An 18,024-nucleotide genomic window follows, 5' to 3' on the forward strand; every position below is an offset into this window, starting at 1 on the left:
TATTGGCTCCTGTACCCCCAAGGGGAAGGCCTACCCCTGCCTGGGGTGCCATTGTGCATCTTGCTTTCCCACCACTTCTTGTGATTAGAATAGGGCTGCGTTCTGAGACATTGCTGTGGACATGTTAGTCTCTTGTAGGGACTGGGAAGGAATCTTGAGCTGGCTGACCTAGGTTTTCTGCCTTTCTCTCAGCACCACGTGGGTAGGATAAGTTGTAAAATTTACATTGTCCCAAGTTGGCAGGGTTTTGATCAATAGGGGGTCCAGCTTGCTGATAAACTAGAACTGGACACAGGATCAGGAGAAGGCATCTTCTAAAGAAGATGGGGAATAGGATTGGGGCTTCTAACATCTTGTACAGCATGGAGACAACCTCCTCTTTCCCATACTCTCAACCCTCTTACAAAGGGGGATGCTGGAATCAGGTTGAAGTTGTGGAGGGGGCGGACTGAGGGTAGCCTCTCTCACATGACACAGCTTACAGAAGGAAGGATAGATGACTTGCACTGAATGAGTCATTGTCAGATAGATTCCAGTTGCATTACCAAATAAAGTTGTAGCCTACTTGAACCACATCCTGGTGTCTTGTCCCTTTCTTAGAGCGGTATCCAAGGAAAAGGGGTAAAGCACCAAAGCACAGCTAATAGGACTAAAAATAACTACTCCTAACAATTAGTGACCAAATTCACTAACTGAAATAAATATATATACTCGTGACACACATAACATGGTCTGTTGTTTACAGTCTAAACAACCACACTTCTCTAGTTAGAAATGCATGGAACTGTCAATGCCAAATGATTCATAAAGTTCAAAACTTCAGACTTTTTTTAAAATCAGAAATTTCTGAAAGATAATCAGCTTTGAATAGATTAGATTGTAAGGGCATATCTTTCTATGCAACTTGCCTTAATCTCTCCCAAAAGATCACCAGCATAGGCTGTCAGCACTGTTTTATTTTTGCAGCCAACCAACATGGTGAGAAGACACCCTTGATGTTTTATATGATTAGTAGGCCTGATACTAGAACAAATACTATGATCTTTATTGCTGCTATTAAATTTTGTTTAAAGGACCAGGGTCTACTTTTTAAAATAGTTTAAAATCTTCATTGTCAAAAAGGCTCTCCGAAAGCATACACATAAAGTGTTGTTATCTATAGGTACCTATTTTCTTTCTTTACCAATGTAAGTCCTTATATGGCCCCTCCACTGTTGTAACCAAGGTTCTCCAGTTCTCTTTTCTACTGAGCTGAGGGGGTGGTGGGAAAGACAGCATGGTTGCCTTTTGCTATTTTTGAGCTTTTGTGCATCAGTTAGAGCTAGGAAAATAACAGAATTTTTGGTTTACTGGCAATTCTGAAAAAAATCAAAAGAAAATGCATTTGGGGTCAGCTCAAACAAAATTTTTCAGAATGTTATTTTGAATACTTTTGTTTTCAATAATTTGTTCAACCTGAAATTAAATGTTTTGTTTTGATTTGAAGCATTTAAAAAAAAAAAAAACTTCAATTTTTTAAAATAAAACCAAAGGAAATTTCAAAATGAAAAGTCATTTCAAATTTTAAAAAATTGAAATGTTTCAGACAGAATGTCAAAATAAAACATTGAGACTTTTTTAGATTTGGGTTTTTTTTTTTAAACTTTATACAAACAATTCAGCAAAACTGATGCACACTCACAAAATGTTTTGGTGTTGCTAAGTCTGCATTTTTCTCTGAAAAAAGTTTCAGTCGAAAAGTTTTGCCTAACTCTAGTATCAGCATCACTGTTGATGTAAATATGCATGTGCACCTTTATAAAAACAACTTTTGTAAGTTAACTGTCTATGTGACAAACCAGCAGGGAGAACTTTACATTTTTTTCATAGCAAAAATGGTTTCATCAATATAATGACAAACCATTGGAATAGCTCCAATTTTCCCCCCTCAAAATATTGAGTGTCTCACTTTAATTAAAAATAAATAAAGTGAAAAAATCCAACAATACACCCAACATAGACCCAAAACATTTAACATAACATCGTGTCATAGTTTTGTAACTATAAACACAGACTAAGATTGATTAATTGATGTCTTCATGAAAAATTTGACTTCAACATAGGAAGCCAATGAAGAGTCACTACTAAAGGCAACTCATGAACTATAACCTTGTTGTGACTTTGACTTCCTGCACGCTTTCTGTACCCATTTGTATTTCTCTACACTTGATCAACCAAGCTAAGACGATCTGCACTTTTCCTGGTGGTACAAAAAATGTTCACAAATTATAGCCATGTCACTCCACTCAAATTTTTTTGTTCATAGAGCACAACAAATTGATTTGCTCTGGAAGTCAACACTGAAACAGTCTCTGCAATGTCTAGTAATTAGTTCTGATGCCAGCAGACAAATTAAAAGGCAGCAAACAAAAATGTCTCCATCAGGCACTTATAATAACCTTCATAATCCATACAGTATATGTCTTGAAGACTAAGGCAGATAAATGAGAAGCATGCGGATTCTGGCACCCAGCTTACTTTCAGATAATCTAGCTCATCTCTCTTGGTTGACACGAGAGCAAGAACAACATTAAAGAGTAATAAACTCCTTCCAGAAAACCTCTGATTCCACGGTTCACTGGCCCCAGGCCTAATCTATCAATCCATTTACTGCACAATAAAAGGTAAGAAACCCATTACAGATCTGTTGTGCCCTGGCAGGTGGTATATGACAAGAATTGAATTCATCACCTACTCCAATGCCTAGTGTCCCTTTTCTATGCTTTGAAGCACCAGGTGGCCAGCTTACTCGGACACAGCAGTACAAGTTTAGTTATTAGATTCTTTGAGCTATGGAAATAAGTAATGTGAAATTCTTGATGCGAAGGCATAAAGACTGTGATAGGACACTTTATTTTCTGTATTATTAAGACCTTTCATAAAGATAGCACTGTTATTTTCATTTTTACACAAAATATTGACTTGGGGAAGATATAATAAATGAAACTGGGTTGGAGTTTACAAGCCATGATTTTAAATGTGGCCTTTAATCTTTGTTCTCTACTTAAATTGCATCTAACATAGTAGCATATTAGAATCACTATTTAGAAGGGTGACTAAAGAAATGTCATTTCAAAATTATTGCTATTCCAGAGGAAGGAAAACTCTTCAAATATCTGTTCTCAAGGTCATCACCATGTGATCTAGACACTTAAAAGCAAAGAGAATGCTAAAGCAAAGCAAAAAGTCCCTTTTATTTGACAGCAATTCCTTTCATATTTGATTTCTTTTCTAGGCTTATTTTCATTGCTATAGGGCAATGATTTCTATCACTATAAAGAAGTTTTGAACAGGACTTATTTCAAATATGTCACTCACAAGTGATATCATTCACATCAAGACAAACAAAAACCCATCATAACCCTAAATGACAGTGGGACAGATCCTTGACTGGTGTAAATTGGCATAATTACACTAAAATCAATGGAGCTACCCCAGTTTACACCAGCTAAAGGTCTGCTCCACTGCAGCTACATTTTAACATAATCTTCCTGCCATTCATAATACTTTCTAAAGTAATGTAGGATGAGGTCACCAGGAATGACATTGTGTTCCTTCCCAGCACACAAAATGTAATCTATGGAGTGACCAGCTGAACTGCCTATTCACAAAGCAAAACTCTTTGAAACGGGTCAAAGGAAAGGATAACCTCACAAGGATCTCTGCATGGCACCTGGTAGATCTGATGGAAGAGAAGATCTGAGGTTGGAGATGCAGCTAGAAATGATGGTTGAGTTTCAAAGGGGATTTGAGCAGACGATGGAAAGAGAAGGCTGAAGGGAAACATCAAGTCTTGAAAATGCATGCTGGACCAGAGAATTGTGAGAGTAGATTGCTGGATGAGGAAAGTGGCCAGTGGAAGCATGTAACAACAAGAACAAGGCAGAGGAAAAGACCGGCTAGTAAACGAGAAATAGCACTGAGGTACAGGTTTGCAAGTTGGAAAATGAAGATGAGAGGCAGGCAGTAACCAAAGATTTAAGAACAGCTAGTCCTACAGGAAGGAAGGCAGAGAAAATGGAAATAGTCAGACTTTGGAGCCCTTGGAGGATAGAGGATGACTTACAGAAGATTGCAAGTGAGAACAGAAGATAAACATCTTGCAGCCAGAAAGAACAGGAGGGAAGGCTGGAGAATCATACCAACACCAGGAAGAGGCAGGTGTACATGATTGGGGACTCCCTACTAATAAGAACAGAGGTCATAGAGGACAATCTTGGTTTGAGTGATCATGAGTTAATTCATTTCAACTTAATGGAAGGGTAAACAAAAATAGGTCCACAACTAGATGTCCTTGATTTCAAAAGGGCAAATTTTAAAAAAATAAAGGGATTTTGTTAATGAAGTTGCCTTTATTGAAGAACCCAAGGATCTGAATGTAGAGGAAGTTTGGAATTACTTTAAAGTAAAAGTTGTAGAAAATATCTAGAGCCTGTAACCCAAGCAAAGGAGGTGTGTGGGGGGAAACTCATAGGGAAGGGTTGGAGATGAAAGTGGGTGAACATGCATCTTAAACAGGTTAGTAAGAGAAAGCAGAAACCCTACAAGGAATGGAAGAAGGGATGGATCAGCAAAGTCTTGAGGTTAGAAAGTGTAGGGGAAGTGTGATAATTGCCAAAAGCCAAGCAGAGTTGGACCTTGCAAAATAAATTAAAATCAATAGTAAAAGGTTCTTTTACCATATAAATAAAGACAGTTACAAAAAGAATTGAGAGCACTAAACCCTGAGGATGGGGTGGACATTACAGATAATCTAGGCACGGGCAAACACTTACATGTATATTTTGCCTCAGTTTTTAATAAGAATAATGAAGAGCTTGGGCACAGTGCCAGGGTGGATAATGGGAACAAAGATATGGAAGTAAAAATGAGCACATCCAAGGTGGAAGCCAAACTCAAACAGCTTAATGGGAACAAACTGTAGTGCTCAGATAATCTCCATCCAAGAATATTAAAGCAACTGCATATGAAATTACAAGCCTGATAGCAAGGGTTTTTAATGAATCTGTAAACTTGGGGGGTCATAATATATGACTGGAGAATGGCAAATATAGTGCCTATATTTAAGAAAAGGGGGTGGGGAATGAATCAGGAAACTACATGCACTTAAGGACCAAAAAAAAAAAAAAAAGAATTTTTGCTATAAATTGGGAATGTATTACAGTTGGAAACAACAGAGGATGAGAAAGATCTGGGAGTTGATGAAAGGATGACTATGAGCTGCCAGTGTGATGTAGATGTGAAAAAGGCTAGGTAATTCTAGCAGACATTGGTATGTGTTATTAACATTATACAAGGTACTGGTGAACCTCATATGGAATACTGTGTGCAATTCTGGTTTCCCAGGTTTAAGAAAGATTAATTCAAATGGAAACACATGCAGAGAAGGGTTACTAGGACGTCAGAGGTATGGAGAACCTATGTTAAGGAGCTTGGCTTGTTTAGCTTAATAAAATGAAGGCTGAGGAGAGAGATGATTGCTCTCTATAAATACATCTTAGGGATAAAGACAAGGGAGGGAGGGAGGGGACTTATTTAAGGTAAGGGCCAATGTCTGCTCAAGAACAAATGGATATAAACTGGCCACCAACACGTTCAGGCTTGAAATTAGACAAAGTTTTCTAAACATCAGAAGAGTGAAGTTCTGGAACGGCCTTCCACGAGTAGTGGTTGAAGGGAAAAAAAAAACAAACTACCTTGGTTTAAGATTGTGCTTGATTAGTTAAAGGAAGGGATGGTATGATGAGATTGCCTGCAGTGGCATAACGTCCATTCACAACTGCTATTAGCAAATATCTACAACCCCCAGAGATAGGACACTAGATGAAGAGGGCTCTGAGTTACTACAGAGAATTCTTTCCCAGGTGTCTGGCTGGTGTGTCTCACCCACATGTTCAGGGTCTAACTGTTCGCCTTATTTAGGTTTGAGAAGAAATTTTCCTGCCAGATTGGCAGACACTCTGGTTTGTTTATTTTTTTCTTCCTCTTAACCGTCACTTGCTGGATTGAATTAGAGTAAATGGTGGATTCCCATTAAATCAAGATTTGTGGACTTCAGTAACTCGGCCAGAAGTTATGGGCCTAGTGCAGGAATGGGTGGGTGAGGTTCAGACAAGATGATAATGGTCTATTCTTCCCTTAAAGTCTATGAGCAATCTCCTCACATTGTTCTGTGAGCAAGGAAGGGAAGTGGGGGGTGCTTCTCAAAACAATAGGCTTCAGGACTCACACCACAGGCCCTGCACATCCCAGGAGATCTACAAGATGGGTCATCGTCATCCATTCTGAAGGCCCGTGCCTCCACATTGGTTCTGGCCCCTAGTAACCCCAGGCTTTTGTAGTTTTCCAACAAATGAAAGGAGTGGGGACGAGGGAGGCAATTGAGCCTGCTATCACAAGCTTTAAATACCATGTGAAAATCAGGAATTTATGCTCCTTTCAGACTACAAAAGAATGAAGACAAATAGATTGCTTCACTTTAACACTCCCACTCTCTTTGTGGCATATATGAGTGCCAATATCACTTTAGCTACTGAAGAAGGGTCTAATACTTTCTTTCGATTTATCTTACCTCTAAAGACACAAGCAATAGAGCTTAACAGCATATTCACAATGAAATCTGAAACCACACTAAACTTATCTGAACTGGAGTTTCATCACAAATTTAAACACAGATCAAGTTTGTTAAAACCACAAAATCTTTTGAGCTTCTCTATGTCCACTTGAAGCGAGTCTGGGCCAGTTTATAGCTTGCATAAAAATCATGTGAAATTTGTCGTTCTGCACACTTCAGTGTATAAGCAACTGAAAATAGGTGATTTCAACTGAAAGTTTAACTTTATGATTTTGATCTCCTTTAACATTAAAAGTGAAACTTATGAGTGTGAATCTATGCATAGCAGCCTGCACCTGAAGTAGCAGCAGAAGCTGCACTGGAACTTATTATATTTTTGCCACCATATTTGTTGTTAATATAGGAATTGAAAGGATTTTCAGGTTATGCCAAATTACATTATTACTACAAGCAGAAGGTTGTAGTGTCGTTCCATTGAGGGGGCAACCCAGGCCACTTTCCTAAAGGCCGCTTCACTCCCCACTTCACCCCCAAAGCACACAGACTTCAGAAAGCATACAATAAAGTGTGAAAAAATGTTTATTAAAAACAATTATTGTGACATTTGTATTAAATAAACACTTACTGTTACAAAGCCAGATCAATGCATTAAACTTATGAGCCTTAAATTCCCTCTCCTGCAAATGCAATGTAGTTAGAAATCAGTCACACCGGATCATCCCGGATTGTTCTGTCTGCCTGTAGTCTGAGTCCAAATCATGTCTGAGGATGTATTTAGTCTGCTTCTGCCAGTATTCTGAATCCAAATGGTACCTGCAGTTGTATTTAGTTCATGCCTCCCTATATTGCAGTGGTTGCAGATGAGGTATTTAGTCAAATACAGGAAGGTCCATCCAGGAATACAAGGTACTTCTAAGGACTCTAATGTGTCTTCATCCTAAATCAAAATTGTATTGATTTTCTCATAATTTTTGTCCCATTCCTGACTGATGATGCATGCAGATGTTTTGCTGAATAGGAACTCCAGACAGCCCGTTACATTCCGGGACAGGGCATACTCGTTAGGGATGCCTCTGTAGCACATAAGCCCCTCCATTCATAGATGTGCCAGGCAGTCACCAGATGCCTAAAAATCTCATTAGCATAGATGGGTGGCTTTCCTCTGCCTGAAACAGAAGGCCATACTTCCACACTGGCACTTCCAGACCAAGAACATCCTCCAGAGCTTGCCCCACATGAAAATATTATAAAACCAATGCTAATAAAACCTCCCCCTCTCACACACACTGGGAAAAATTGTGAGGATTTATAAATGGTTTTAATTGCTTTTGCTATGTGCTCTTACCATCACATATGTTGGCTTGCAGCATAGCTTGCAGGATCTTATGCACTGTCCAGAGATTTGTGTGTGAATAAAATAAAACCAAATGATAACAAGCATCATCCTTTGACCCTGAATTGATCTGGCTCCGGGAAAATGGTAGAAAAGTATTTTTTCTAACAATCAGAGAATAATGTGCACTTTCATTTGCCTTGGCAGGTCCTTCCACTCTAGTGGGCAGAGACAAGGAATCAGGTGCCTGAGGGAGCTCTCAGCCAACACACAAGAAGGAAGACAGTCAGGGTTGAAGTGATGGCAGACATTCGACGACAGATTTAGTATCAGTGAGAAAACGAAGACAAGGCTGGAAAGACAGAGAGACTCTCCTCAGAGCATGAAGAGAGATTGGCACTGCCATTCCTGAAACATGACAACACATTGAGGGAGGAAGATAGAATTCAGCAGCAGGAGCTTTTCAAGAGATTGCTTGTTCTGATGGCCACCAGACTGCAAGCTCAAGTTCTAGCACCAACCTCAATTCTACACGCTGTGGCAAGGAGCCTCCTTCGCCTTGCTGGACTAACTGTTTCCCCCCACTGGTGATGGGAGGGCCTGGAGTCAATCAATCAGTCCCACTCTGGAGAGATTTTATTCCTCACTCAGGTTTTATTTTTCAGTATTTTACAAGGTGGGCCTCAGGATAGGCCCACGAAGTGTGCGTCAGCCAAACCAAAGAAAAATTCATAAAACAAAAAGGGAATACCTTTCCCTGTCCCCTCTCTCGAGTGTTGTCTTTTTATGCTGGCTTCAAGGTGCCAGTCCTTCCCCAAACAGGCAGAAGGTTGCTTCCATATAGGGAGGAGAGCAGCATTCCACCCAAAAGCTTTTTCTTCCTGCTGCCACGAGTCATGCTGCAGCTTGTCTCTCCTCTTTCCTCCCCCTCTGATTAGGAAAGGATGTTTTTAAAGGTCACAGGCAGCCCTTACTTGGACTCAGATGGCCTTAGTTGACTTGAGGTAACCTCTTTTCAGCTCATGAGGAAAAGAGCCTTTACCATTCTGTCGCTGATTAACCGCTCTTCCACCGCTCTTCCAGTTGTTTGGTCTGACTTTGTCACAGCACTGAGTCAGCTCCAAGCTAACATATTCTGCAGCCTACACAGCCTTTGGACTATTCTGGGGCTGGCTGGTCCATGTCTCAAGCAATAAACACTACATGGAACAGTCTGATGTACCCTGTTCGGTCCTCCAATATTGTTCAGCTGCGATCCACTCATGCAAAATGCACCAGAAGGGCCAAGGACAACAGGACACCAATGAGCACCCAGAGGCAATTAAACTGCTATGGTGACAATATACGTTGTTTGACTGTTGTTCACTTTGGTCTGTTTGATTTCTTAATAGCCATTATTTTTGTGTATTGCTTTTTAGGCCTTAATGGCAGCTGTCTACCCATCCTCATTTTTACACTGTTATTTGTCATTTGCATGAATGTTTAAAATAAAATGTTCAGTTTCCACACAAGGATGCATAAACAGGTTTCATTAATTTTATCAAAATGAAACATCACAATAATCCATATGCTCTGTGTTCAGGTACATGACCAGTTTCTATAACATGCACAACAAAATTGATAAAATTTCATCACAGCAATCCAAAAACAGTATGATGAGGTACACAAACAATATGTATAAAATGAATAACAAAATTTAATAAAAATACATTTTCCCAAGCTGCCCCAGTCCCAGAAATAGTGGAATGGGTGTGGCACAATTATAAATACTATGTCATTCCTCCTCATGCATTGCACCATGAAAACCCATGATGTGGGCACACAAAGCACCCTGATTTCTATTACATGTGTGGATCCTGTTCCAATAATAATTGTGTACTTTCTCTTTCAGTGTATAAGTTCAGCAATGTAGCAGTGTCTTGAGTCCACTCCTGGCAAAATGGCTCATCTCTGTACTCGCAGACATTGTACAATACACAGCAGGCCACAATAATGTAGATAGTTTTGTTAACATAGGCATCCAAATGATTTTGAGGGCAGTGACACAAATTTCAATCTGCCAAATGCACATTTCACCATCATTCTACAGCTACAGAGCATTTAGTTGAACTTTCTTTTGCCAGGCACTCTGTAATCAGGATACAGTTTCATAAGCCATGGAAAAAGGGGGCATGCGGGATCCCCTAGAACAACAGTGGGGAGAGTGACTCCATTCATAATACCATTTGATGGGAATAATAGCCCATCTTGTCTGTGAAGGTAAAGGTCCAAGCTAGAGAAAACCCTGGCATTTTGCACCCTGCCAGTGCATCCCATGCTGATATCTATGAACTGGCCTCTGTGATTGACCAGGGCCTGAATAAAGATGAAGTACTACTGTCTGCAGCTTATATACTCCTGTGCTTCTTATGGAGGGCAAACTATGGATACATGAGTCCCACTGACAGTCCCAGAACAGTTTGGAAAGCCCATTCTTTCAAAGCCGACAATTCTTTTAGGAACATTTTTTATGCCCAACACCTTTGGGTAAATCACAGTCCTGATGGCCTCAATCTCCACCACCACAAGCCCCACAGTTGACTTGCCAATTCCAAACCGGTTAGTCATGGACATGTAGAAATCGGGAGTAGCCAGCTTCCAGATAGCTATGGTAACCTGCTTCTGGACTGCCTGGGCCTTTCTCATGCACATGTCCTGACATTGATCACACAGCTCCATGAACATCTACTTCTTCACACACAGGTTTTGGAGCTGGTCATCCCAGGTATGCAAGATGATGTGATCCCACCAATCAGTGCCCATGATCTTGCTCCAGAAGGTCCATTCTATGTATGGGAAATCTGCGGTTATGGCAACAGTCATGAGCAGCATCAGCTGGGTTATGGCTGCCATGTCAGTACTGCCCTCTGAGAGATGCCATTGATAGGACAAATATCGCTGCTGAAGCATCTCAGAGATATTCTGCCTGATTCCCGAAATAGGAGTGAAAGTACAAACAGTTGTTCTTCCACCGATGCTGGATTACTGTTACTGGCTCTGGTTTCAGGGAGTTTGCAGATTCAAAAACGGCTCTGCTGGACATGTTGGCAGGCTATAAGCACTTCCACTCAAGTACCATGAGATGGAAAGAGAAGTTCTCCCACGATATACCATGAACCAACGCCTAGAGAAGCTACAGCTAGCAAGGGTGTTTAAGAATCCTGAGATAAGCCCCCAGAACTAACGAGATCTGACTTTCATATACTACAATGGTGCTCACAGTTTTCTGGGTCACTCTGGCCGTGAGAAGTGAGAAATAGAACATTTCTGTATTAACAAACAGGAGATAAAAAGGAATGTAAAAAGATATCCCTTTCACAAAGTTTTGGAATACAGAAATAGTCAATGACAGATTATATTCAGAGTCTGATAAAATTAGAAATCACAATTTCTGTGTAAATGCATTTGTAACATCCTGTAAAAAAAAAAACAACAACAAAAAGAACACACTTTTCTTGAAAACTAATTTCCTTTTAAGCTATGGCCACAATTTCAAGTGTTGGTGCCTAAAGTTAGGCATGTAAATCCATATTTAGTCATGTAATTAGAAGTCACCTGATTTTCAGAGGTGTTGAGTTCATTCATTTACAATTGACTTCAGAGACACATCTGGGAGCTCACTCATTTTCTAGAGAAAAGGACACTTCTGCGCAGGTGCCTAAATACTGATTTATGCATCCATTTCTAGGCATCTAGGTTTGCAAATTTTGGTCAATATTGTTTATTCTTTCAACCTGAGCAGTTAGCCAATCTTCGAGGTTTTGAAAGGTTGTTTCTGTTAGGAGGCGAAACTGATTATATGAATCAAATGGTTCTTTGGTGTAATCCTGATTTACAAAGAATGTACACAAAGGCACGTCAGGAAGAAGCAGGATGATGCAGTGGTTAGGGCACTAGCCTCACACTCAGAAGACTTTGTTCTCCAACTTCTTGTGTGACCTTGGGCAAGTCACTTAGCTTCTCTGTGCCTCAATTCCCCAGCTATGAAATGGATAATAAAACTTCCCTACCTCTCAGCAAGGCTAAGTACACATCAAAGACTGTGAGGCATTCAGATACCACAGTGATGGGGGCCATGTAAGTACCATGATTCCCTGACCACAATAGAAAAACAGGAGGTGTTTCCCTTTTCAAAAATCCAAGTCTAACCTCTCAGTAAGAACTCTACCTAAAGGAAGCTCTCTTTCTTGGCTTTCTACTAGGGGCATATACCACTGATTCTCTCACTATCTGCTGAATTTCCTCCTGCTTTCAGGTTCTTTTCATACATGCATGCATTTGCAACCTGATCAATGCCCCAGATCCTGAGTATGCAATCAGTCCCCAGGAAAGCTCCTTGGCCCACATAATTCCGCTTCTACTCAAGCCTTGCCACGCTGCTCTGTGCCTTGGGTGATGGCTTCTATTGTTTCCACTATTAATAAATAAAGGGGCATTTTATTGCTACCTCATTTAGCCTGAATGAGGGGTACTTGGAATACTCATCAATTTCTCCTTTAATCTGTGACTGACTGGCAACATTAACACTTTTCAGCATAGCAATATATATATACATATATTCAAATAAAAACCAGCAAAACCTTTTCTCCACAGGCACAGAAATCTAAGATAGCAGAATAAGTACAATGCTGCTGCGCAGGAGACAGGATTTGAGGAAGCATGGAAGGCCTGCGTGATGCAGGGCCCAATGCCACAGAGGCTGCCTGTATAATTTTAAGGTTTTGGAGAGGGAAAAGAGCTGGGGTATGGCTAGTGGTTCCACAAATGTAGACACCCATTGGTTATTACCCCCAATGGAGCAGTGCCATAAATGCTACAGACGTTACTCTAGCCTCAGAGCAGCAGTAGCAGCCACAAAACAGCCAGGATTGGAAAACAAATCCTTCCCCTGTGCTCAGCAGGTTTTAACAGAACACCACTTACTTAAGTGCCTATACATGGCTGCAGAAAACTAACGTTAGGCACCCATTTAAAAAAAGAATCTTGACCATACCACTGTTATTAAGTCACCCAGCATCACAGCTACAATTCTTGTTTGCTGCTTGTTTTCTTCTTATCCCATAACAGATACGGATTAACCTTCATGTTCATTCAGAGAAAAAGCATACACATCACAGAATATATAAGTACTTCTAACAGATTAGAGTTATATGCCATAATATCATTACTAATATGTCTAACCTTTATCCAGCGATGGTTAGCCTCTTTGAGCCTATTTTCAAGTTTATGTTTTTCTTCTGGGTTCAGTGGTGTACTTCCAAGTGTTATTCCTGCAGTTTCAGTTAATTGTTTCAATATTCCCTTGTGTGGAGGCAGCTCTTCCACTCTTAACTGGAACAGACAAATACAACATTTAAAATGAACTGTGGTAGAATTTTCAACTCCCTTATCTTCGCCGCTATTGATTAGTCTATCAGCTGCAGAGACCAGGCTCAGGGCTCAATTCAGCACAAAATAGCCACAGCTTTCTAAATTAAAAAGGCTCAGAAAAAACAGCAAATGCTGACTCTATTAGGCAGACTTATAGTGGGGAAAGACTGGCTCTCTGAGGAGAGAGAAAAAAAAAAAAGTTTGTCTCTGCTGTGTGATTCAACTTTCCTTCTGGTCACATGGTGCTTTACTAATTGTATCTGCCTTTTCTTTGTGTGAAGGGTAAGCCCTTTAGAGCACGTTCCATGTCTCTTCCATGTTCTGTGCAGTGCTAAGCACCGTGGTCCAACCCCGTAAGCAATAATGTTCATAATATATTCATAAACACTGCAAATTAGAGGGATATTGGTAATATTTAGGAGTGTCCTGCCTACCATGTTTGTGTCTCCATAATCTGAATCCATTCCCCTTCTTGTATGCAATTACTGCAAATTTATATAGTGTCAATTTAGCTTTACATATCAAGTAACCAACGAGTTATATAATAGAAAGTGAAAGCTTCTGCAGCCATCATTTTTAAAAATTATCGAAGTCTGAGATGGGCCACAAGAGAATCTTTAATAGTTACTATATCACTGGGGTTGGGGTAACTTCCCTTGGGTGGATCGAAAAGAAAAGAGGTGGCTCACAGCATGACTTAAAAGCCTGAGCTATTAAGGAAAAGATATCTTCACCAGTAGGTTTGACTTTGGACAATCCATCCTTTAGGAGTTACTAGGGGAGGGGCTCCCCCCCCCATTAACATACATCTCCCCCGCCCACATTAATAGATATTGAAAAGAGAGAATCTTCATCCATATGTGCCCTTATCTCCCCCACCTGCTATCCAGAATGCAGCTACTGGTTACTGACATTAGTACATTTGGGTCTGAGCCCTCCAAAGCTCTACACATATATATGAAAGCACAGAGGATCTTCGCAGCAAAAAATCCCAACAGCTTTCTAATGTAGGTAGCATTTCATTTAGATGGTAAGTTCCAGAGGACAGGGATTGTTTAAAGTGCTATGGACATTTAATGCTCTGTCCATATAAATAATTAAATGCATAAATAATATTTTCTTTGCTTTGTTCCTAGATTTCATATTTTTGATATTACTGACTCACAGAGTTAAAAACTAGGTTTGCGAGAGCGGAAGTATACCTGGATCTAGAAGGGCTAACTTAAAGGCAGATGAACGATATGAAAAGCCTCTTAAAAATTCTTCCTCTGACTCTCTGACATTCAGTCAGTCAGGATGAAGTCCATTTAGCCATACATGCATCCTCCATAGACACTACCAATAAAACAATCTGGTTTATAGAAATGGTCATAGGAAGGCTAATATTACATTATGTGTCTAATAATGAGAGAATATTTTTCATTAGGAAGAGGAAGAGTGGACTCTGTGGACTAAGAGGGCAGGAGAAGTATTTTAGAAGGAGAGGTCACATAGACGGTTACCTTTAAAATATACAGAAAGGAGCAGGAGACCAGTCAGGAAAGTAAAGACAAACTGACTTCTTGCAGGGAAAAAAAAAAAAGGCTTATATGAAACTGTCTCCCATCCAACAGTTTCACGGTGCTTTACAATCAAACTTTGTTTTAAAATTGTAGTTATTGGGGATGGTTTAGTTTTAAAAGCCCAACAGATCAATAGGGAGAAACAAACTGTACAAATGAAGGGCAATTACAGCCTGCTCTGTTTACATTGGTGTAAGATCATAATTAGGACACAATAGGTTATTAACTAATTCAGATCTCAACAGATGACTAGCCATCTGATTATAGAATTACAGGAATGTTTGGGAAGCCTGGAGGTTCTCACATTTGGCTCTGCCTGGGGATAACAGGGAGGCAGTTTTCACGTATTCTACTGGAACCTGGAATCTCTGGGGCACTCAAGACCTTTCATTTAAACTTAATTTTTCTTATCAAAATTGCCCACTTTGGGTTCTTTATTATTTTATATAGCCCTCCACAAGGAAATATCTTGTTGCTAAAATGGTTCAGCCAAGAAAGGAAACATTTCTTAATTAAATTAAAGATCTGATACTAAGCATTAGGTTTTCTTCTCCGTCCCATTTCCTGCTAAACACAGACGAGTCAGGATGACAAAAAATGTCTGTTTTACAACTATGATTAGCCTGAGGATTTCTTTTCATCCCAATTACACACAAGAGGAGAATTTTCTCTAGAGAATAAAGCAAAAAAGAAGTAGAGGATTCTGTCTGCTGGACATAACTAATTGTACTATTTTTTCTTTTTACTTGCTTGGAAATAAACTTTGAAGACAGAGATTTTATTATAGCAATCCTTGGATCTCTAAAAACCTACTTGCCAAAACACTGAAATAAAGGTAACTAATGTCTCCTTTATTTTCCCCTCTTTCCTATGTCTGAGGAGATGGAGAAGAAGAAGAACTTATTACTTTGTCTTTTTAAGACTGATGTATACCCTTGCTGTCTTGGAGACGCTCTAGGGTCATTTGTTTGTGGTTTTGATACAAGTTGCATTTTTTAAAACCTTGTTACATATCTATTATACATAATTTTCATATTTAAACACACATACACACACTGGGAAAATTAGAGTACTATAAATTGGCTGAGCTCCAGCTACTTGCTGCATATCTGAAAGAGTTTCCAAAAGAGCAATATGCAACTCAGCAGTATCAGCGAGGCGAGGTTTCTTTGGGTTCAGTTTTCACCCTTTCTGCCCAAGCCCCTGGAGCAGCGGTTCTCAACCCATGCCCCTCAGGTCGCATGTGGCCCAATTAGCACACAGCTGCGGCCTAGCTCAGCTGTGTGCTAAAGGCCACAGGCTCAGGGCTCCCAGCTGCCCTGCCGCACGGTGGGCTCCAGTGTCCGAGCTACCGGCTGCCCTGCCATGCAGGAGGGCTCAGGCTCTGGGCAGCCAGATGCCCCCCAGCACCGCATGGCAGAGGTCCGGATCCCCTTGCAGCAGGGTCCGGGGTCAGGGTCTCTGCCCCAAGCCCAGCTCTCTGGTCCTGGCCCCACTCTGTGGAGGAGTTTCTGGGCAAAGGGTGCTGAGCATAGGAGTTTGTGGGGGAGTTTAGGTGAGGGGCACTGTGGTTCTCAACCTGCGGCCCAGGTAACACTTTGTGGCTAAATATGCAGCCCACGATGATAAGTAGGTTAAGAACCACTGCCCTGGAGCCTTTCTTCAAGTCTGAGATTCTAAAGCATTCCTAATGATAGGCCTAGTCTATAAATAGTTTTTGTATCCCTTTAAATGAAGTGTGTGATTTTGTATCCATATAGCTGTACCAGCACAACATCTAATGTGGACACAGTTAAATCAGCATAAAGGTGCTTTATCACTTATAGCTTATTCTCTTACACTAAGAGAATATAGTTAAAGTGGTATAAAAATTGTGAGTAGACTAGTCCTATAAGAGAAACTCTATAGAAACCCTGCATTTAATCCTGTTGCCTATAGAAAGCAAGCAAAACTCAAAGCTTCATTTCATTCTGACACAAACCTATAGTTCTGCACCATTTTACTCTAAACTGGGCCCAAGTTCCCTTGAAACCTTCAGCAAACCTGGACATCTTTTCAACTTGGAGCCTGAAACCAAGTGAATTTTACATGGTTCTTGGGGGTTTTGTTAAAAGTCTTTTGCTCAGCTTTAGTTTACAACCTACCAAGCTTAGCAGATGATTTTTTTTTTTTTTGATTTTCCACCGTAATTATCAGGTGCCAAAGTTAATTAAACTAAGGTATATGTAATAGCTTCAAAAAAATCTCAGATTTGAAGGACTTTAACCATACAATTAAATGCATCAGCCAGTGGACATGCCTACCACAAATCAGTACCATCCTCAATGAAGCACAGTAGCAATTACAAATATTTTCCTTCATACTCTTTAGTGGTCCATTCTCCACTTGATATATTTAACTGAGTAATTTTAATGGGAGCTATGTACTTAAAAGAGAGAATAGACACCAATTTCTGTATTCATCAATTATCACGTATGCTATAAAGTTTCATGAATTTAACAATTTGAGGGCTAACATTAACAATGCCAGGTCACAAAAATACCAGCCCCTACTGGACAGAGTTTTTGAATATCACTACGGTTTGCAGATAATTACAAGCTTAACCTCCTCCCCTCCTCACCTCCCCCCCAAATGCTTACTATTCTGATAGTGGGCGGGTGGGGGGTCACATCAAACAGAAAAAAAATATTTGACAAGTTATACAAAAAGAGGCTGGCAAAGTGACATTTTTAACCAGTTCACAGTTGTCGTAATATACAGCTCTAAAACTGAAAATCATTCTGGAAATGAGAAGGCATAATGAAAGCAAAGGAACAAACATACATTGAGAGAAAAGTTTCAGCTAAAGTGAAAATGAATCAAAAGTAAAATACTGTAGAATCTTGGAATTCAAAAGCTATTAGATATATAATCCATTGCACTGTTGGTGCAAGATTGTTCCTTATTCTATATTTTCAATTACTTTTTCTAGTCTAATTTTAATGCAGGCAATATATTCTGGTACCTGGGTTTTAAGACACAGGACTTCAGATTTTTTGAATTATCTAGTACATTGTGGAATAATACCAAGTACGTGTTTGACAGAAATCAATCTGGATTAAGAACAA

General features: G+C 39.9%; 1 protein-coding gene across 1 annotated transcript in view; it reads right to left on the minus strand.

Annotated features, from left to right (window-relative positions):
* The window catches only part of DMD (dystrophin), a 1,498,644-nt gene that overhangs the window by 656,448 nt on the left and 824,172 nt on the right, over positions 1-18,024 (minus strand). The window contains exon 42 of the mRNA XM_077807212.1: positions 13,167-13,316. Coding sequence (XP_077663338.1) covers positions 13,167-13,316 — 150 coding nt within the window. The remainder of the gene's footprint in view (positions 1-13,166; positions 13,317-18,024) is intronic.

This window comes from Eretmochelys imbricata, chromosome 1 (assembly GCF_965152235.1).
Source record: "Eretmochelys imbricata isolate rEreImb1 chromosome 1, rEreImb1.hap1, whole genome shotgun sequence".
NCBI classification, from domain to species: domain Eukaryota; kingdom Metazoa; phylum Chordata; order Testudines; family Cheloniidae; genus Eretmochelys; species Eretmochelys imbricata.